We start from the raw sequence: 23,007 nt of genomic DNA on the forward strand, positions 1-23,007 counted from the left end.
TCATAAATAAATCGGATATTCAATGCCTGTCACCGGAAACGGCCTGCGATTGAATATCTGGGCTGAGGGCTAACTCCTGTGACCTGAGTATTGGGCCCTTAGGTCCTAAATGTAAGTGCTGTTTGCATGCTAAGATGATAAAATGCTTAGCATATGAATGGAACATTTGTGTGTCGGTTGGGCACTAAGTGGTGTTCTACAAGCATAATGCACAATCCGTGTAGTGCACAACTGCAAGGGAAGCGTACACATGGATGGATCATGGGTGGATCCAACACTTAGGCATGTAACATGCTAAAGTGCAACAGTAACACACTAACATTTATGTCTGCCTTTTACATGGTGTGGCAGCGCCTAAATTACCAAAAGCCTTGAAAAATACGAATGACCACCTAAACTTTCGGAAACACCTAAAAACTCACCTGTTCAAAAAGGCATACCCCACCGATCCAACATAAACGCCCGATCTCTGCAACACAACGTAACTAAATCATGGTACAGACTGGACACAAATCTTCAGGTGCAGGATCCCAATGCGGTTGAGCCACATTAACTCTATCGAACTACCTAACCACAACATCACCTCATATTTGTCTACACCGGAGTCCGCAAGTGCTGCTCCGGAACTATGTAAGCCACATTGAGCCTACAAATAGGTGGGAAAATGTGGGATACAAATATAACAAATAAAATAAATAAATAAATGTTGGTAGGCAAATGTCAACTTAAGCTCCATTCTGTAACAGAATCTGGCCACCCAGAAGCCATTATGGGATTTGTGCTCACTACCCTGCATTTTAATATCCAAATCTGGGCAATCTTTATAGGATGGTCCCAGGGCTGCCAAGAGGGGGGGCAAGATTCTCTGGGCCCAGCCTCCAAGGGGGGCCCAACGCTAGCAAGGCTTCTGGAGTCAGGCAGAAGGTTCTGCACCCTCAGTCTGTCTCTCCTGCTCCTGTGTATTGGGACCCAGGTGATTGTGTTAATGTGATAACCCAGGTCCCGGCACACAGGAAGAGGAGAGTGACAGACTGAAGGAAGAGCAGATACAGGAAGGTAAGGGGGCAGGGGGGCAGGGGGGCGGCCCAAGTGGAGGGGCGGCGGTGGCTGCAGCCCGAGTGTGTGTGTGTGGGGGGGGGGGCATAAGCCCTGCCCCAGGCTTTGTCTCTCAGTGACCCTGGATTGTCTCTTAGGGGGAGCATTAGTTGAAACCAGTTACTGACTAAAGCACCAGTATGAAAGATGCTACCACAAACCCAGATGTGAGTTATGAAACAGTGCCGTAGTGAGGGCAGCTGACACCCGGGGCGGTTCACCGCTGTGCACCCCCCCCCCCCAGGTGCAGCACGGCGCACCCCTCTCAGTGCGCGTGCACACCCCTCCCCCCGAGTGCATTCTTACCAAAGAGGGTGGGCGGGAGGGCCGCTCCGCCACGAGTGCACGTCGCTGGGAGCTGCGTCGGCTCCGCTGGTTCCCTGCTCTCTCTGCCCCAGAACAGGAAGTAACCTGTTCCGGGGCAGAGAAAGCAGTGAACCAGCGGAACCGCCACCCCCCCCCCCCCCCAGCGGTGTGCACTCGGGGCGGACTGCCTCACCCCCCCCCCCCCTTCCTACGCCACTGACTGGTTATGATACTGAAATGCAGTTTTGTTTCATTGCTAGCTCCTGGCATTGCAGACAGCTCTCTATTGCTCTCAGGAGAATGACTCGGCCCCTCTGGAAATGACAGATAACTACCGGCATGTGCAAGAGTTTGATGAAAGGCTTGTTTCGGTTTCCTTTCGGGAAGGTAAGGAAGGCAGGAAGCCTGCAATCTGAAACTACATGAAAACTAGACCTGGAAATCTCATCCACAAACAAGCTGAATTGTAGTCCATGAGCTGGTCTTTTTTTTGTTGGTCAGAGAAAAGGGACCAGAGTAAACACAGGTTCCAATCTTTCCATACTAGTAAGCTCTACAAAAGCAGGAGTGTTGAAACTGCAAACCTGATGGGCCACAAACCAGTCTGGTTTTCAGACTATCCCTACTGAATATTCATACAAGGGGTCTGCATGCATATGCAAATCCCTTGTATAGATATTCATTAGGGTTATCTTGAAAACTAGATTGCGCAATGTCACCCTTGTTGTATAGAGAGAATGATAATGTTTTAAACATACTTTGACTCCTAGTATGCAAAAACTAAAGATAATTGAATACACAGAAAATAAAAAGGTGAAGTCAGGTTCAGAAAAGACAAATAAAGAGAAAGTTTTAGGCGTGTGGAGTTTTTCAGTGGTTCTTAAAGTTGTCAGCCAGTTTTTCAGGATATCCAAAATGAATATGAGAGAGATCTGCGTGGCTACGACTTTCATCACATGCAAAACTATCTCATGCATATTCATTAGAATAAGTGGTGGTATGAATGAGAAGAAGTGTGAGGTCAACATTGTGTAGCATATATTGTATATTTTTATTAATCTATCATTATGAGGTTACAATAAAGAAATGTAAAAAAAAAGTTCAAAAGAGTAAGGTAGTTACTAGATAAATATTAATTTGCACTGTAACTAGATTGAAATAGAGATACTCAGGAGGTGATTTGTATGCATATTCATTAGGGATATCCTGAAAACCTGATTGGCTGGTGCCGCCCCCCCCCCCCCCTCCCCATGACAGATTTGAGAGTCACTGAAGTAAATAACCTGACGGGGAGAATTGGGAAAGTGATACTAGGGGGTGGTGACTGACTGGGAAAGAGGGAAAGGAAAGAGGATGAAATTTGATATACCGCCAACCTGTGGTTGCAATGAAAGTGGTTTATGTGTTATATACAGGTATTTATCTTGTTTCTGGGGCAATGGAGGGTTAAATGACTTGCTCAGAGTCACAAGGAGCTACAGTGGGAATCTATCCCACTTCCTCTGGTTCTCAGACCATTAGGCTACTCCTACCCTTGAAACACATTGCTGCTCCTAAATCATACCCTGATTTAGACTCTATGACCAGGAAAACTTTGATTCACCTTTAATTAGGCGTATACGTTTGAAAGCTGAAAATTTGTAGGGGGAGAAATTATTTAGGTTAAACTCAGTCTTGTAGTTAGCATTTGCATTTGTAAGTTTAAATAGTGGCTTGGTTCATTACTTTGAAAAATCTTGTAATCTAAAGGAGAAGGTCCTGTCACCACCATCTTTCTGCTGGTCTCCAATATTGTTTGCTGAATAAATCCTTGAACTTTACATTGCAGGGGGACAGCTAAGAGGAAATTACAGAGGATCAGAAGAGATCTTTCAAGATTTTGAGTTCGAGTTTGACACATAGAGTAAAATAACCACTCAACAGTGGATCGGAAGATCCAGTGTTGCGTGTGAAAATTAGCCGTCTAATTTGTTTGTGTCTTAAGCCGTTACTCTGAAGTATTATTATGTGCCTGTCCTTGGCAGTATGCTTTGCTTCCCATCAAAATATTTTCATTGGTATGTTTTGCATACAATAGGATAAAAGTATCATTCTTATAAAAAGATGTTACTTTGAAACTAACCAGAATCCCAGAGCTGGGTATCACTTCAGTCCATCTAAGTACTAGGAGAAATTGCTCTTTATTGTTTTCTGCATGAAGTCTGAATCTAGAAGCAAAATACTGAAATATTGGAAGACTGATAGGCATTCAGTGTAATTTCTATTACTGAAAGAGACAACCTGGGCTCCAAGCCTAGATTTCTAAGAAAGATTTTAGAGAACTGTGTGCACAAGACTTCTGCATTGTAAACTCGGACCTAACAAAAAAGTCCTGATGTAGCCAAACACACAGGGCTCAATTTCCCAAAAGGCTAATGCCTTTAATGCAAATTATGAATAAATAGGTTCTTTTGCATAAAATGGGACCTGAGAGGAATAATGTGCATGATAAAATATTAACAGCTTTCAATAAGTCTATACCAGATTGATTTGAATCTTTGCCCATTTATTGGTATGGAAGGAACGTGGCACTTTTCACCAGTCCTTTATTTATTTAGCAATACTTCCCCAGTACTTGAAAGCTGAGGGGATTGTCTAACAACATCTTCTATCCAAAAATGAAATGCATTGGAGCAAAATTAACAGAGCTGATGAAATGAAAAAAAAATGTTCACCTTCCTGAGGAGGGTTAGTGCTATAGCAGATTCCCTGCTAATCAATGCTTCCAGAAATCAGGCCGTCTTCCAATATGCTTCAGTGTCACTAAACCCTATTTATGATTAGCAAATATGCTGTTATAAATAACAAGAAGCCCCCTGCAGAGCTAATTAAGCCTTCTTTCTGGAATGTGCATTTGCATGTAAGTTTTAGCATATAAACGGATCCAAATTACTCTCCTCCAAACTCAGGCAGACTTCCCATGTGTCCTACAAACATGATATGTACAGGAAGTTAAACACAAAAGTTATGCAGGGCAAACTCAGGAACGCACAACATGGTGATCTCACAAGCCAGCTTCCCTTCAGAAAGTTGGCTAATCACAGGGAAATATGGCATCTCCAGATAGGAATCTCTCTACTGAAAGTGCTTTGTAATTGTATTCATTGTCATAATTTACAATGTAAAATTATAAATGCAAGTGACCAAAGCTTATAATTACAGTAGAAGAGCTGCTATGTGTTTATTTAGGAGTCCTTTTACTAAGGTGCACCGAAAAATGGCCTGCACTGTTGTAGGCATATGTATTGGACATGCGCAGGTCCATTTTTCAGCGCACCTGCAAAAAGGGCCTTTTTTGGGAGCCGAAAATGGACGTGTGGCAAAATAAAAATTGGCGCATGTCCATTTTGGGCCTGAGACCTTACCACCACCCATTGACTTAGCGGTAAGGTCTCACATGTTAACCGGGCAGTAATCGCCAGAGTACACTGCCAATTACCGCCCGGTTAGCACCACATGGTAGAAAATAGAAAAATATTTTCTGATGCACGTATAGGACATGCGTAAAAAATAGAATTACCACCTGGGGCACGCGGTAGCCGGGCAGTAGTTCCAAACTGACGCACGTTGGATGCTTGTAGGCGCCTGTGTGCCTTAGTAAAAGGGCCCTTTACTGAACTACCCTTTTCATGAATAACTATGTTTGCAATGGGAGCAGGATGCAGGTTAGAGTTACTGATTAGACTTACATATGTTTGCAATGGGAGCGGGATGCAGGTTAGAGTTACTGATTAGACTTACATAAGTACATAAGTGTTGCCAAACTGGGACAGACCAAAGGTCCATCAATCCAGCATCCTGTTTCCAACAGTGGCCAATCCAGGTCACAAATACCTGGCAAGACCCCAAAAATGTACAAAACATTTTATACTGCTTATCCCAGAAATAGTGGATTTTCCCCAAGTCCATTTAATAATGGTCTATGGACCTTTCCTTTAGGAAGCAGTCCAAACCTTATTTTTAAACTCCATTAAGCTAACCACCTTTACTACATTCTCTGGTAACGAATTCCAGAGTTTAATTACACATTGAAGAAACATTTTCTCCAATTCGTTTTAAATGTACTACATTGTAGCTTCATCACATGCCCCCTAGTCCTAGTATTTTTGGAAGGCGTAAACAGACTCTTCACTTCTACCCATTTAAATCCACTCATTATTTTATAGACCTCTATCATATCTCCCCTCAGCCGCCTTTTTCTCCAAGCTGAAGAGCCCTAGCCGCTTTAGCCTTTCCTCATAGGGAAGTTGTCCCATCCCCTTTATCATTTTTGTCGCCCTTCTCTGCACCTTTTCTAATTCCACTATATCTTTTTTTAGATGTGGCGACCAGAATTGAACACAATAGTCGAGGTGCGGTTGCACCATGGAGCGACACAAAGGGAAAGGGAAATGGGACTTGATATACCGCCTTTCTGAGGTTTTTCCAACTACATTCAAAGTGGTTTACATATATTCAGGTACTTATTTTGTACCAGGGGCAATGGAGGGTTAAGTGACTCGCCCAGAGTCACAAGGAGCTGCAGTGGGAATTGAACTCAGTTCCCTAGGATCAAAGCCCAACACACTAACCACTAGGCTACTCCTCCATTATAAGGTCCTCATTTTTGTTTTCCATTCTTTTCTTAATAATACCTAACATTCTATTTGCTTTCTTAGCTGCAGTAGCACACTGAGCAGAAGGTTTCAACGTATCATCAACGACGACACTTAGATCCCTTTTTTGATCCGTGACTCCTAACATGGAACCTTGCATGACGTAGCTATAATTCGGGTTCCTCTTTCCCACATGCATCACTTTGCACTTGCTCACATTAACGTCATCTGCCATTTAGACGCCCAGTCTCCCAGTCTTGTAAGAATTTATTGACACTACTACTACTACTTAACATTTCTAAAGCGCTACTAGGGTTACGCAGTGCTGTACAATTTAACATAGAGGGACAGTCCCTGCTCAAAGATCTTACAATCTAAAAGACAAGTGAACGATCAGTCCGATAGGGGCAGTCAAAATGGGGCCGTCTGGATTTGCTGAACGGTAGGAGTTAGGTGCCACTGATGAGGACCTGAGAGCTTATGGTGAATAGAAGTTCTTCACTAATGCTCTCAGGCTAAAACAGTGATTCTAACTAGAGCACTAGCAGATCTGCTCCGCAAGTCCTTAGGGAAGCTGTATGTGAAGTTTCACTTTTTTTAAACGTCCTCAACAATTTTTAAGCTGCAGAAAGACTTTAAGGGGTAGTATGAGCAAATGAAGGAAGGCGATATAAATCACATACCCGGTGCAGTTCAGCAGTTGTCTCTAGCCTTCATGGTGGAGGGAAAGAAGAAAAAGATAGAGGTGTTGGACTCGGGGGGAGGGGGGGGGAGGCGGTTGGAAGACAGAGAAGAGAGAGAGGTAATGGACCTGGGGTAGAGGGGAGGAAGGAATAGAGAGTTGGACCTGGAGGCAGGAGAAAGAAAGATGGCCTTTAATCACAGGGAAGGGGAGGGGCTTTGGAGACCTGGGTCCCCTTCTTTGGGCTCAGGCCCCCTCCAAATCTGCAGCACCTGTTCAATGGCTTGTAGGGTAGCTCAAGTCCTGCCAGCCAAAGAAATCTGCTGCCTGAATCACCACCTTCCTCCATGTACTGCCTCAAGAGGTCAGAAGTCAGCCGAGCGGGTTGCCTCCAGCATAGGAGCCAACTTTTCAAAATTATTGGGGGTGCTAAGCCCAATGGAAATAACCCCTCGCTCCTATGGCCTCCAGGCACTAACACTTGCACTCCCCAAGCATGCTCAGTTTGTACATGAACTGAGCATGTTTGAGTGGCCTAGTGGTTAGGGTGGTGGACTTTGGTCCTGAGGAACTGAGTTTGATTCCCGGCACAGGCAGCTCCTTGTGACTCTAGGCCAGTCGCTTAACCCTCCATTGCCTGCCACATAGAGCCTGCCATGAGTGGGAAAGCGTGGGGTACAAATGTAACAAAAAAAAAAATACCAGCATCAGAGGCTGGAGGCACCCTGCAGACTTCCTCACTCCTGAGGTAGCACAAGGAGGAAGAGGCCATTTTGGCAGTGGATTTCTTTGACTGGCAGGGCTTCAGCATCCCCACCAGCAAAGGGGGGGGGGGAGGGAGAGGAAATGCGTGTGTGTCCCCAGTCTATCACTGTGCTCCCCCCCAATGGACTGCTGACTTTGCCCCGCCTTTAATCGCACAATTACAAATTTTAATCAAAATGCAGTCCTATTTATTACCTTGAATAGCTTTAGGAAACTGCAATAGGAGATTCTTATTTTGTGTTAGATTTAAACAAACAGACAGTAAGAACAGTTCTGAGATTAAACTTCCTATTTTCAGTAGTGAGGGACAGGCAAACTCTGCAGGACTCCAGGAAATCTGTTTGTCCCCAGCAATAGAAAACACAATTTTTTGCTAACATAGGAAAGAAAAATGTATCTTTATTTAGTGTTTCCTAATTTTGTGTACTTCAGTTGTTGTGGTTATGGTTAGACAAGGTGGGAGGCTGTCTTCATAAATTTACCCTGCTCCCCCAAACACACACACTAAGAGCTCCTTTTACAAGCCGTGCTAGTGATTCCAGCATGGCAAATCAACAAGCCCATTCAATTTAGGGTTACCATATGTCCGGATTTACCCGGACATGTCCTCTTTTTGAGGACACGAACGGCCCACTCACCAGCCTGCCCATTTGTCCAGAAATCCGGACAAATGGGCAGATTGCTAGCCTCCCCTCCTCTTAGTTACTACTGCCCTGGTGGTCTAGTGACCTCTTCTGCCTTCGGGGCAGGAAAGAGCCCCCCTCTTTCTTGCCCGGAGCGCTGCCCTGCATGCATCCTTCTTATTGGTGATCTCAGCAACGATTCAAAATGGCCGCCGAGAGTTGACGTGACCTCGCGAGACTTCAACTCTCGGTGGCCATTTTGAATCGGCGCCGAGATCACCAACAGGAAGGATGCATGCAGGGCAGCGCTCTGGGCAGTAAAGAGGGGGCTCTTTCCTGCCCTAAAGAGGTCACTAGACTACCAGGGCAGTAGTAAGGGAAGGGGGTGACGGGGAGGGGGGGTGGCGGGATGTGTGACAGGGGGGAGGGGAAAATGTGACAGGGGGCAGGGTGAGGGCGTGAAAGGGGAAGGGCGAGGTGTGAAAGGGGACAGGGCATGTGTCCACCTTTTTGGGGGACAAAATATGGTAACCTTAATTCAATTCCTATGGGCTATGTCGCATTTGCCGTGTTGGAATCGCTAGCGCGGCTTTGTCAAAGGAGCCCTAACATTGCAAAATGGTTTAGGCTTATTGAGAACTGTAACAAACTCTGAAAACTTCACTGAGAATGTTAGCGTTGTCAACCGCTAACACATGCCCTGTCCACTTTCACACCTCGCCCCTCCCCTTTCACGCCCTCAGCCTAAATTTATGAAGACAGCAAGAAAACTATACAGTAGAAAATTCCTCACTTGGGGGGGGCCTTTTACAAAGGCATGTTAGCATTTTTAGTGAGCACTAACGACCCCTTGTGTAGTTATAAGCAGAATGCTTTTTAAGAAATGAGTAAAATTTAGTATGGGTAATTTAATTTATGCTTTGGTGAAAGATTACACGAGGACCTCGTGAGACTGGGGGATTGGGCGTCCAAATGGCAGATGAAGTTCAACGTTGACAAGTGCAAAGTGATGCACATGGGAAGGAGGAACCCAAATTACGGCTATGTCATGCAAGGTTCCGCTTTAGGAGTTACAGACCAAGAAAGAGATCTGGGAGTCATCGTGGATAGGACGTTGAAATCTTCCGCTCAATGTGCTGTGGCGGCCAAGAAGGCGAACAGAATGTTGAGTATTATTAGAAAAGGGATGGAAAACAAGCATGAGGATGTTATAATGCCGTTATATCGCTCCATGGTGCGACCGCACCTGGAGTATTGTGTTCAGTTCTGGTCGCCTCATCTCAAAAAAGATATAAAGGAATTGGAGAAGGTGCAGAGAAGGGCGACGAAAATGATAAAAGGGATGGGACGACTACCTTATGAGGAGAAAAGGTGGCTGAGGGGTGATATGATAGAGGTCTACAAAATTTTGAGTGGGGTAGAGCGGACAGATGTGAAGCGTTTGTTTACGTTTGCTAACAATAATAGAACTAGGGGACACAAGATGAAATTAGAATGTGGTAGGTTTAAAACAATTTGGAGAAAGTTTTTCTTTACTCAGCGTGTGGTTAGACTCTGGAACTCATTACCGGAGAAGGTAGTGATGGCAGCTAAGCTTGCTGAGTTTAAAGGGGGTCTGGACAGATTCCTGAAGGAAAAATCCATTGATCTTTATTACATTTGGAGATTTTGCCAGGTTCTTGGGGCCTGGATTGGCTGCTGTCGGAGACGGAGTGCTGGGCTTGATGGACCTTTGGTCTTTCCCAGCGTGGCAGTGCTTATGTACTTATGTACTAAATCTAATCTGAACAGGAAAGCCATAAAGTCCTTTCCTGGAATAAGTAAGAGTTTGAAAAAATTATTTGCTCCTGAATTTCAACTTAAGGATCTCCAAGAAATCTGTTCCCTCCCGTTTGCTGGGCCTAGTCTAGGAGCCCAGGCTCCTGGATTGCTCTGACGCAGGTAGTGTGGTGTCTGGAAGAAAATCTAAAAGTACCATAGGCTTATTTTAAATCTTGGTTGCTTTGTTGGTGTGTGTTCGGCATAGTCAAAGTTCAGTCAGTCATTTTGAAATAATGCCCCAAGTACAAATTTAGTGCTTCACCTTGATGCATGATTTGCATTAATGTCTCTAACTATGAAAAAGCTCTTTATAAAACAATTTTGCAGTAACATCAGGTGTACCCTAATGACATGGTATAGAAACTAATAACATTGATCCTTCATATACAGCCTGCTCTGAGTTCAATAGACATTTGGTGCATGTTTGTGCAGCCTGGCTTCTCTCACCAAAACATCTGCATGCCTACTACTAATGTGCTCAGTTATGAATGATTTTTGTGGGCAAGAAGGAAAGTGGGAAGTGGGCCAATGGCTAAAGAGTCCAGGACAACTGACTTCAATCAGGGCCGGTCCTGGGGTCTCTGGCGCCTCCCTGCAGACTATCAGTTGGCGCCCCCCCCCCCCATATCCTTTCTCTCTTCTCCCACCCTGCCCCTGTCCAGCGATTCTCCTTCACCTCCATCCCCCCAACATCCCTCTTTTTCTTCTTGCCACCCTGCGTGGTTTAAGTCTTTTTTTAAAATTTACCTCCATCCCAGCGTCCGCGTCATTTCAAAGCCCTGCCCGTCTCTAGCCTTCCCTCCCTTCGTGAGTTCGTTCCCGCAGAGTCCCGCCCTCGAGACAATGATGTCAGAAGGCGGGACTCTGTGGGAACGAACTCACGAAGGGAGGGAAGGCTAGAGACGGGCAGGGCTTTGAAATGATGTGGACGCTGAGACAGAGGTAAATAAAAGATTTAAACCCCCAAGGGCGGCGTGGTATGGTGGCACAGCACCGCAGCGGCGCCTTTGAAGGCAGGCGCCCCCCTGCGGTGCTTACCCTGCTTACTGGGTTTCACCGGCCCTGACTTCAATTCGCAATGGTTTATTGTACACTCGACATAGATCTGTGTTTTGGCCACAGGCCTGCCTCAGGTGTCTTCATTAATGTTCCAGTTAGCTCGATGAGCTGTCACATACTTTCAGCAATCTCTGTTTGTTGCTACCAAAGGTCTTTTTAAAGACCACCAGTGTTAACTCCTTCCCGGAGTTTTATTTGATTACGCAATTTATGAAGACTCCTCCTGAGGCAGGCCTGTGGCCGAAACACAGATTTTTTTTTTTTGTTACATTTGTACCCCACGCTTTCCCACTCATGGCAGGCTCAATGCGGCTTACATGGGGCAATGGAGAGTTAAGTGACTTGCCCAGAGCCTGTGCCTGAAGTGGGAATTGAACTCAGTTCCTCAGTTCCCCAGGACCAAAGTCCACCACCCTAACCACTAGGCCACTCCTCCACTCCAGATCTGTTGTCCTGGTCTGTTTAGCCATTGGCCCACTTCCCTCTTTCCTTCTTGGTTGATATCTTCCCTGGGATTTTTGTGTTTGCCCACTTCGGTGAACCTTTCTCTTTATGATTTGTGTGGGCTTCACACTACAACAAACAAATCCAAGCTGACTAACTTTTCTGTCATGAATTGTACAACAATCTATATAGATACAAGTCTCCTGTTCTATGTTCTCAGAGATGACTGAGGCAGGAGCTCTATAATATATATTTTTTGTAACTCAAATATTTATAAATAAATGCAAAAAGAACTTTTAACGCGTGCTGCATGTTTTATTCAAGTTTTTTTTTCATATTTAGCATAAACATCCTTATACATATAGTCTCAGCACCATTGTGCAGTCCTGTAAACAGATCCATGCATGAAGGCCTCATAAACGCTGTACACTAAACAGAGAAAATTCAACATTTCTGAAAACAGACGGATCTCCTAAAACAAAACAAGCAATGAAGGGCTCTAACTCAATTAGGCTAATTGAACCAAAGAGCTCTATTTGTTGTATAGCACAGGGGTTTCTCCTCCGGATTCTATATAATGTGACCAAAACTGAGTGAGCAAATACGGTCATATTCTGGATTTGCACATGCAATTTAATTACTTAACAAGTCAATCAGTACCAATAATTGCTACTTAGCAAGCAATTATTGACACTAATTGGCATTAATTAGAATTTACACACACAACTTGCTAGGCGTATTCCGTAAAGTGGAGTGCATAAATTCTAATGCATGCTGCCATAAAGGGGTGTGGCTATGGGCATTGATTGGGAAGGCCATGGGCATTCCAAAAATCTATGCACAGGGTTATAGAATACACGTGCTCTGCCTCTAACTTAGACGCCGGTATTTACACCAGATTTTGCTTGGTGTAAATAGATGCACCTAGAGATAGGTGCAGGCATAGCCACTAGGTGTATTCTATAAACCATGCCTAAAATCTAGGCACGGCTTACAAAATACGCCTAGGTAGAAATATTTTCGGCACTGATTTTTCAGGTGCCATATATAGAATCTAGTTCAATGTGTCAGTCATCACAGTGTTTTGCTAATACACTCTCAGATTTCACCCATATTTCTTACCAGGCATCTATTTTTTTTTCATATTGGTCATTTCATTACACAATTGTGAAATCGATTAGGGCCTGCTGTATAATGAAGTACAGAGGCTGTGAGTGATGACACCTTGGCTGGCTCATTTAGCCATCTTTTGGTAATTTGGAGTTGAGGGAAGTTGAACTACTTTGCTTCATTTTACCTTTTCAGTATGGATACAGATTGTGAAAGCGGGGCCTCATGATCCTTCTGACTTTTTGGATTTTAAGCAGGAGGTGTCAGAAAAGTTACCACAGGGATAACTGGCTTATGGCATCCAAATGTTCATAGCGACATCGCTTTTTGATCCTTTGATGTTGGCTCTTCCAATCATTGTGAAGCAGAATTCACCAAGTGTTGGATTGTTTACCCACTAATCTCAGAAGCTTAGCGGAGATTCGGTGGCAGCATCGGTGGTTGGGAGGCGGGGTTAGTACTGGGCAGACTTGTATGGTCTGTGCCCTGAAAATGGTAGATACAAATCAAGGTCAGGTATACATATAAAGTAGCACATATGAGTTTATCTTGTTGGGCAGACTAGATGGACCGTACAGGTCTTTTTCTGCTGTCATCTACTATGTTACTTACAACCCTGGGAGCCAACTTTTCAAAATTATTGGGGGTGCTAAGCCCAGTGGAAATAACTCCTCCCTGGACATATACATGGAATTTTCTCAATATTGAGGGTGCTCTATGCTTACAACTGCTATTGATGTTTGAATCTTCATTAAATAATGTACAAATGAGACATCTTTAATGTAATCTAAGTCAAAGAGATGAACAGTGAATCTCTTTCACCCACCTCTTCTTTCTCTTCCAGCCGTGGTCAAGAACATTTAACACATTTGTTATATGTTCATGAACGTTGCCCTTTTTTCTATCAACTGAACATCCTGGGAGTGTTGTGAATGTTTCTTTCTTCGAAATGTCTTTTAAAATAGGAACACAATTTTTCATTGTTCTATTTTCACAAATTATGCCAAAATTGTTTCTTATCCTCCAAAGATATCAGTTCTGCCCATTAGTTGCACAAATGTATATGGAATGATGAAAACCAGAATTTCAGTACTTTTCATCTCTGCACCAGGAATGTGTTCCTGTTTAATTTTAATCTGGGTCAGAGTTTAGCCAAGATAGCCTATAAATCTAATATTAATTCCCCAATTGGAAACAAACTCCTTCCTGATTATTGATTCTGTCTCTTCTGTGTTAATTTCACAGTTGCCCAACCGCACAGGCCCAGTTCAATCTACCTCTATCACACCCTCACAAAGTGGGAACTTGTCATTTTTGACCCACAAATTTGAATCTCCTGATTCTCCACTGACGCTGCCCTAACTTTTGCAAATTAAAACTGGATTTCTAGACATTAAAATCTAACTTTGTGAAGCTTTCTGTGTAATACATGTTGACTTTTGATGTTCCCTCTTAGTAAAAGTGATCAGAGCTAGAACATCTCATTTTCTTCTCTTTTTCTGCTGGTAAAAAACCTTTTGCCCTGTTGACTACCTTTTGGCAGAAGTATTCAGTGTCTTAATCTCCTATAAAGTAGAAAACAAATTAACTGCTCAGTAGCTCTTGGAAAATCATCCCGTGGTCCAGGAAACTGAAACACTTGCATCGGCAACATCCACACAGCCACACATTTAGCTCCAGGATGCGAGCTTCCCTCATCCGGCCTTTACCTTCAACAGGAAGGATAGATGAGAACACCGCCTGAGCACCTAGGTGCTTCACCTTCTGACCCAGAGCCATGAAATCACGTTCGATATGTTCAGTAGGATACCTAGCAGTATCATTTCTGCCAACATGGATGAGCAGCATAGGATAGTGGTCAGTAGGCTTGATGAGACTAGGCAATCTTTCCACACTACATCTCGAATCTTGGCTCCAGGCAAACAGCACACCTCCCTTGTCACCATATCTGGTCTGCAGATGGGCGCCTCAGTACCCTGCAGAAGAGAATCACAAACCACCACTACCTTTCGCTTCTTATTGGCCACCGATCTGGTGGCTCTGGGATGTTTGATCATTGTTTCCTCCTGTTCCTGAGATGTTTTATTTTCTTCAGCCTCCAGGGCTGTGAACCAACTCTTCAGTTCTACAGAAGATGGAGTTAAGGGGTTTATTTTGCCATCTCCTCGCTTAGTTTTTGTACTTCTTTCATGAGGGATTCAATGTGCATGCATTTATCACATAAACCCAGAATCTTGCCTTGGGCCAAGCATTCAGTCTGGACAGAGGCAGAAAATGTAATGAGAGCTGCAGCTTTAGGAGCGCAATGTTTCCTTGTCATATTTCAAGTGCAGGAGTTGCTTGTACCTGTGGATAAAAAGAAATGAAGGGCCTACCAAGGTCCCACCTTATTTTTGCTTTACTTGTTCTATAAGTTACAGGAAACTGGTAGTTTTATTATGAAATCTGCGAACCTGTTCAGATGTACCCTGTGGATGTAGTTCAATGTTGTAAAACTACAGCACTTTGTCCCTTACTTTATATCTTTTTACCTCGAGCTACTAAAGTACCAATCACTTTCTTAGTGCTATAGTTTGTTCTAAACCCAGATTGAGTAATGTGAGGAAGCTCGTAATGTGTCAAATAATTGACTAGTTGTTCCGTAACATACCCTTCCTTCCATTATCTTAACAGGCCAATAGTTACTGACCTCAGAAAGACAAGCTTTGGGATTCTTAGGGATTGGAGTAAGTACAATATCCCATCCTGAAATAGGGAACATTCCTTTTCCTAGGTGGATATTCATCTAATCTGTTAGTTTAAGCAGAAATTTAGAAGAAGATGTTTTTAACAGGTAAGGGGGGCAACTATCCAAACTACAAAAAGATTTAGCATATTTCAACAATAATCTCAGTGTCTTGAAAGGTTCAATTTTCTCAAAGTGACTAAATATTCTATCAGTAGGTATACCTAATTCTCAGGGCCGGTCTTAGCAAGTGCGGGGTCCTATGCAGACCAATTTAGTGGGGCCCCATCCTAGCCCCGCCCCACCCTAGCTCCGCCCCACCCTAGCTCCACCCCATTGATAAGATTATTCCATTTTTAGAACATTTTTTTTATTTATGAAATTTCAAATAAAGACAAATGAAGCTAAACTTGTGCAAAAAAGCTGATTGAAATAATAAGCACAATGCTATCATGAAACCTCCCCTCCCCAGAAATTATTCAGTTCAAGTCCACTACAATTAGTAGCTCCAATTCTCATAACAAAGGAGAATAAAGGAAAAATATTAAGAAAAGATCCAGTACTTTCAAATTCCCCTATTACTCTGTAACCCATCAAACCAGAGAGGCAAGTAGCCACATCAGTTACTAAATAGTTTGAACTGATTGTACCTACTTTATATCAGATTTTGCTACTTCATGATTTCCATTCTCAGATTTTAGCTTAGTAATCTTTTCTTCCTGTGATTGCAGTCTAGCTTCCAAATGATTAATTCGAGGTGTCATATCATTAATTACTGGAAGCAGTGTTTTAGCTAAATCTGCTATTGCCATCCAAATTTTTATCAGGAGAAATATCTGCAGATCTATGTGAAAATAACCCAGATATGTTAGAAACAGCCTCTTCCAAGCCAGAAGATCTTACTTGCTCAGCTTCTCCAGCAACTAATGTTGTTGGGCCAAATTCCTCTCAGGGAGGCAGACATTTCCAACCCTTGCACCGTCCACAAGCGTCGTTAGATGAGAGTGACACGTCTCCTGATCTCCTGCCTGCATGGAATCCGATTTCGATTTGGCATAAGTGCACAACTGTTGGCGTCAGCAACGATGGCTCACCTCATGTCCTCACCACCTCCGACCAGGCTCCAGCTTTTCCCGCTCAGTGACTCCTGCCCTCGTGTCCGGAAACAGGAAATACATCAGAAGGTGGGACATTGAGCAGGAAGCTGGAGCCTGGAGGTGAGCCGTCGCGCTGCAACTGTCTGTCGTCGCCATCGGGGGCGGGGCCGTTGCTGCCTGGGCTGGCTCGCTGGCATCGCTCAGTTAGTCGCCAGGGTCCAGGGACTCGGGAGCTGACGGCGGGCTCAGCGGGCCCATGCCGGGGGTGGGCACCGCGCCGGTGGTGGCAGGAGCGGAGCCGCCGAGCTGCGGGAATGGGGATCATCTCAGGCGACTAAGGCGAGCAGCGGCGGAGGTCGGAGCAGAGGCACAAGCAAGGCAGAGTTGAGGCGCGCTGCGCTGGGCCCCCTTAGGCACGCCGTGCGGGGCCCCCTTAGGTGCGGGGACCAAAGCGGTCGCCTTGGTCGCCTCTGCCTAAGACCGGCCCTGCTAATTCTGAATCACTCTCATCTGGAGTCCAAGTTGGCCCAGCTAGTAATTGATTTCTAACCACAGGAGTTTAATAGAATATAAAGCCAAATCTGAATCTTATGGAGAAACAGAACTGATATTATTCACATTGGTTAAATCTTCTAATAAGAAAAATAATTTTTTAATATCAGATCAATCAACTCTGACCAATTTAGAATAAAATTCACGTTTCCTATATCTCATAGACAGTGTGCATACTTCTCTTCATCTTGTTATTGGGGATAAAGAAAAATTTAATAGCAACAAATCAGAACTGTATTGATTTTTATTACATTTGTACCCCGTGCTTTCCCACTCATGGCAGGCTCAATGTGGCTTACATGGGGCAATGGAGGGTTTAAGTGACTTGCCCAGAGTCACAAGGAGCTGCCTGTGCCTGAAGTGGGAATCAAACTCAGCTCCTCAGGACCAAAGTCCACCACCCTAACCACTAGGCCACTCCTCCACTTGCTGAGCATCTCAAGTGACAATTCCAGGTTTAAAAATGCAGAAATTCATAACACAGTTCATCCAGGAGTACTCTTATGTTGAAACATAGAACCCTGGGGACAGTTTGGTTACACTCCACAGGAATCACATGGCAGTGATGTCATGTCCTTACCATGATTGCTCATCTAAAAGTATTCTGTCAAAGGTAAGGGTTGTCCTTTTTTTATGTATGTGCTTAATACATCAAGGTACCGCAACTTTCCTTGATGGATTTCAGCTTCGAGGTACCCTGCCTGCAGTAAAGTATCTGCATGATTTCTTCGTTGTATCGCTCAACTTTTACGCCATGGTTGCAGCCTGCACTTTTATTCCTGCCATCATAGAAGCAAGTACAATGATAGCGGTGATGTGAGGAGTCCCCTGTTCATATGGCCTCAGTTTTCCTTTCTAGACTGCAATGTCTTTTTTTTTTTTGCTGTGCTCTGTAAGACACATCTTCTCTGCTCACTGCTTTTGGAAGTGAACAGTCTGTGCCTTCCTGTTGCATTCTGACATTAAAAGGACCATTCTGGGCTTATTGCTTCTGGTCGTTAGCAGTCTTGAATGCTTTAAATCTGAAATAATTGATTCTGGTTGCCTCTTATGCGGTGAGTGCAACCAACACTGCCTTCCTATCTCAGCGCTGGGAAGAAATTATTTCAGTGCCTTGCAGATCCTTGCTCGGCCCTTTAAATAGGGAGATGTGGTGCATCTCCCTGGCTATACCTTTGATTCCTTCTTGATCTATTTACTTGACCTGTGCATGCTGCTATATGAACTGTGATAAGGGTATCATCCTCTTTCTCTTTGGCTGGAAGTACGGATCACTTTCTTGCTGACTAAAGCAGGGTCATCTTGCTAAGAAATGGCATGCTGTCTATCCATTGTTCTGCTCATTGAGATATTGAGCAGGAAAGACTTTTTTTCAGGTGTCTTTATTTCTTCTCCCTGTTGATTGGACCACATCAAGTCTTCATCATCACTGTGCCCATATGTGAACATGTCCTTGAATATAGAACAAAGCACTTATCTTCCAGTCAAAGAGAGGAACATGAGGAAAGAGAAAGACCTGCACCTCAAGATTAAAGAAGCAACATCATCTTCAGATTTCTTGGAACAACAAAGGGGTAGTCAAACTTTCTCAGTTTTCTGATTGATGTGGCTTTGTTTCAGATTCACTAGAGCTAGTAGTTAGTAGGAACAAGTCGAAAGTGAATGATACAAAAAGGTGAGGCATAATGGGGTAAATTTAAGAAAGTGTGCCAAAAATTAGGCATAAAGGCAGATAAATCCCAATAAATAAATAAAAAATAAAAACTATGGGCGCTAAGCACCATGTCTATAATGAATTACCATTATAGAATGCAGCGTAAGTCAACATGCTTTCACTATCTATAGGCATGCGATCAATTCAATTGGAATCAGTAAAGGTGATCTCTATATCAGGGGGTTTCTCAATAATATTGCAAAAAAAAAAGGACCAACGCTGATGAAAACATTTCCTTATTAAACTTCTAATATTTTATCTTACATCCTTAAAAATATCACAGACCGACCGACAAGGCCATGTTTCGCTTCTGCTTCAGGGACGGTCATGAAGCCATGATTCTCTTTTCTTAAACACAACATTCTCAACATGTTGTGTTTATTCTCAACATGTTGTGTTTAAGAAAAGAGAATCATGGTTTCATGACCGTCCCTAAAGCAGAAACGAAACATGGCCTTGGCGGTCAGTCTGTGATATTTTTAAGAAGGATGTGCAATAAAATATTAGAAGTTTAATAAAGAAGTGTTTTCATCAATGTTGGGCCTAACTTTAGGCTTGAGCACTTACAGCATGTCAAAGTTGGTGTAAATGGTTGCACTTAAAGCATTGAGGCCTTAGGTTTATAGAATAGTATCTAAGTGAAGTTATGAATGTAAGTACAAATTAGTGCCATTTAGCATCAATTAATGTCACGTAAAGGCTATTATTGGTACTTAAGGCCAATCGGTGCCCAATTTAACATTTAAGTTAGGCGTACAACTGGGACTATTCTATAACTTGTGTGCACAAATTTGGGCATGCAACTTAATAGAATCCAGCCCTGAGAGCGTAATTTATATGCGGTACATATTTTAAGTGGTAAAGTACGCACCTACTTTGGGGTATTTTAATCATTTACATATGGATTTGGAAATATCCACATGTAAATAACCTCTTATAGGGGTCCTTTTACTAAGCTGCGGTAAAAAGGGGTCTGTGCTAGCATCAGCGTGTGCTTTTGATGCACGCTGAGGCCCCTTTTACCGCAGTGGGTAAAAGGATGTCCATTTTGAAGCGGCGAAAATGGCTAGTGCTAAGGGTGAGAACTACCGTCGGGCTCCTGCGGTAGCCCAGTGGTAGTTCGATTGGTGCACAGTAAGCCCATGTTGGGCTTACCACTGCTTAGTAAAAGGGCCCCCTAGTGACCAAAGGAAAAATTCAAACCCTGACATGATAGCATATGCGTTACCGGTGAGCGCGCATAGGGGTGGAATGTGGGCGGGACATGCATAGATTATAAATACTATAATTTATGCATGTACTTGACAAATATTGGCATGGACAGTCACACCAGCTCTAAGGTTCCTGCCACTTAAACGTTTGTATTTTTAAAAGACAAGTAGGTGCCTGCCGATCTTTATAAAGTAGACTCAACACAGGCAGCTTTATCAGTGTTTTAACTGGTGTCCCCTTATAAAATGTCCATCATTGAATGTGAACAGGCATTACTGTACAGCAAGCAGTCTGCTTTGGAGTGTTTATCCAAATGTAGTAGGGGCAACTGTTTAAAATTTGCGTGCAGGAATGGAATTGCTATAGTGACACATTTGAATCCCTTTGGTTTAGTGCAGTGGTTCTAAGTGCAGATGTTAAGTGCATTTTCTAATTTTGACATACAGATGTAGAAATCTCTGTTTTCTCAAAAGCTTTCTGCTTTAGTAAAGATCTTTCCCATTAGAGGAAGTGAAACTTAATTAACCCTACATCTGTTGTAAGTTGCTGCATTACATCTAGTTCAGATCTTATGACTGTGTATTCTGTTTTTGAGTGGCAGAAACCTGTGTCTTCATGAAAACATCTAAACTTTATTTTAGTAAAAACAGGTATAGCGGTCATTGTCATTGTAAAAAGCAAAGGTTAATTGTACATGCATAAAATTAGATTTGCAGGGCTTTAAAAATTATTGAAATTTGATAAACTGCTTTCCTGTAAACACATCAAAGTGGTGTACAAAAGAAAGTAAATCTAAAAGAAATCACATTCAATCCCTATCTTCTTCCCTCCAAACCCACACCTCTTCCTAAAACCTCAAATATTGTTAATACCCATCTACTTCATAAGCCCTAGAGCCAGACTCTTGCTCTGTTTCCTAAATGAGAAATAGTTGTGCTTTGACTTTTACTTTCAACAATTTTTATTGATGATACAACAGATTGAACATTTCACACTCCTGTACATATAAGTGATATATACCAACTGGATATAACTTAGTACTTTATCATCAAGCAATTTGTATTATACCCTCCTCTCTCCCACTGTTTTTAACTTAAGTTGTGCTTTGACTTTAATTAGTTGTAATTATCATGGGGGAGAGGGGAGAGGAGGGGCAGAAGCCTCAGTTCACTATGATGTAGGAAACTATAACATTTCTTCCCTGTCTGTTGGGCTGGGTAGGAGCTGGGAGTATGAATCAAGATCCAGGCAGGTGCTGCTTCTGGGAAGACCCCTGTTCATCCTAAGGTTTTCAGTCTCAAATGAGACTTCCTTTCCAGCAATTGGCCAAGGGGAGCGTGTATTGTCCTGTGGTGATGAGGGAGGATACAGATTAACAAAGTATCATGGATATGGTGAAATACACTTTTATTATGCAGTTTCTTTCTGCCATATGCCTAATGCATTAATAAGCATTTGTTTTGAAACAAAGGGGCTAACTGCTGTATATTTTATTGAACTCTATTTCTGTTTTCATTGTGGGCTTATATGCACTGTTCCATCTAAGCTGAGCAGCAGTCTGCCACCTATAATTCTGCCAGTGGGGGGTGCTGTTTTGCCATCTAGCACATACTAATTATCAGTAAAAGGCCCCCAAAGCTAGGAACATAAATCCTTTGACTATCAGACCATAACTTGCTAAACACATTTGACTTTGTCAGAGGCTACAACCATAATAACTTCAGTAAAGAAAAGACGAAGAGTGAAAAGGCAATTAGCTTCCAAGAGAACCCCACCCCCACCCCAAATGTCTGTGGCACATTCTTCAGTAATATAAAACACATAGAAGTGAAGATGATTCCACACATAGGTCAGGGGTGGATGACAAAAGCAATTCAGATTTCCAGAGTAAAGTGTCATACATCACTTTTGTCAAAATGTTTACAATGGCAAGTTAGCCTGTGCCTAGGAATGACCTAGTTAGACACCCACGTCTCCCCAGAATGTACTCTAATACGTAACTTAATGTTATTTGGCTGCAGCTTGGCATTTTAACAATCCTAAATGAATGTGCTGGCTAGAAAACACTGAACTGGTTTGGCACCTCACACCAGCGGAATGAATTTGAAGTAGCCACTAGGAAGAGGTTAACTACCTACGTTTTGTTTTTTGTTTTTCATGACTAGGTGTTGTCCTTTCTGTTGTCATAGCCAGTGTTCTTGGAGTTTGTATCATTACTGGAGTAACTTGCTGGATGCTTCGTAAGAGGAAGAGGTATGTTCTGGGTATTTTTTTTTTTTGGTTTAAATCTTTTTTATTGACTGAAAGATCAATACAAACAAGCATAAAACTTCAACATGAACACTGTTCAAGTACAAGAAAATCATCCAGCATTCCACAGTCAATGAAGTTTTCCTTTTATCCCCAAACACCCCAACCCCATCCCTAATCCCTCTACTTTAAATCTGTTTATTAAAGTATTCCATTTATGAAGAGTAGTCAACAGCATAACATAGGAGAACGTAATACATATAATGTATTGCATTACCGAATAATATCTCAAAGGGCCTTGTTCCTTATAGCCCGACTTCGAGAGACATCCTCTCTGGTAAAACCATATGTATGGTCTGCCCGTGCTTTAAAATCTTATGTTCTGGGTATTTTTATTTAAAAGGATGTGCATAGGATAAGCAAAGAAGTGTCTAAATGATATATTGTATATAGCTTGAGTGGAAGGAAGGGGAAAGTTTGGATGCATTGCCAGTACTGTGTATCCTAGGTAAACTTTCATTCTTGTGCCCTTCTCAACTAACTTACAGGCCTCTGTCTAGTTCATTCTTTTCCAGCCTTCTGAGAATTAAACTCATTTTATCTGTCAACAATCCTGTAAATATGCACAACTGACCATCATACTTTTAAATAGTAAACTTTATTTTTTGTGTGTACATATAGACAGATAGATAAAATGTGAGACTTTCCAAAAGTTTGAAAATTAGCAGCAGCTTCTGACAGATGGCAAAGACCATAGGCATCAGCCTAGTCTCGCCTAATGGTTAAGTATGTAAGTATTGCCAGACCAAAGGTCCATCAAGGCCAGCAATCTGTTTCCAACAGTGGCCAATCCAGGTCACAAATACCTGGCAAGATTCCAAAAAAGTACAAAACATTTTTATGCTGCTTATTCCAGAA

The 23,007-nt window shown here is 42.9% G+C and overlaps 1 protein-coding gene across 1 annotated transcript in view; it reads left to right on the top strand.

The window, feature by feature from the left end:
- CA12 (carbonic anhydrase 12) overlaps positions 1-23,007 on the top strand; it is a 104,497-nt gene that overhangs the window by 77,575 nt on the left and 3,915 nt on the right. The window contains exons 8-9 of the mRNA XM_030190392.1: positions 1,662-1,788; positions 22,005-22,092. Coding sequence (XP_030046252.1) covers positions 1,662-1,788; positions 22,005-22,092 — 215 coding nt within the window. The remainder of the gene's footprint in view (positions 1-1,661; positions 1,789-22,004; positions 22,093-23,007) is intronic.

This window comes from Microcaecilia unicolor, chromosome 1, assembly GCF_901765095.1.
Source record: "Microcaecilia unicolor chromosome 1, aMicUni1.1, whole genome shotgun sequence".
NCBI classification, from domain to species: Eukaryota; Metazoa; Chordata; class Amphibia; order Gymnophiona; family Siphonopidae; genus Microcaecilia; species Microcaecilia unicolor.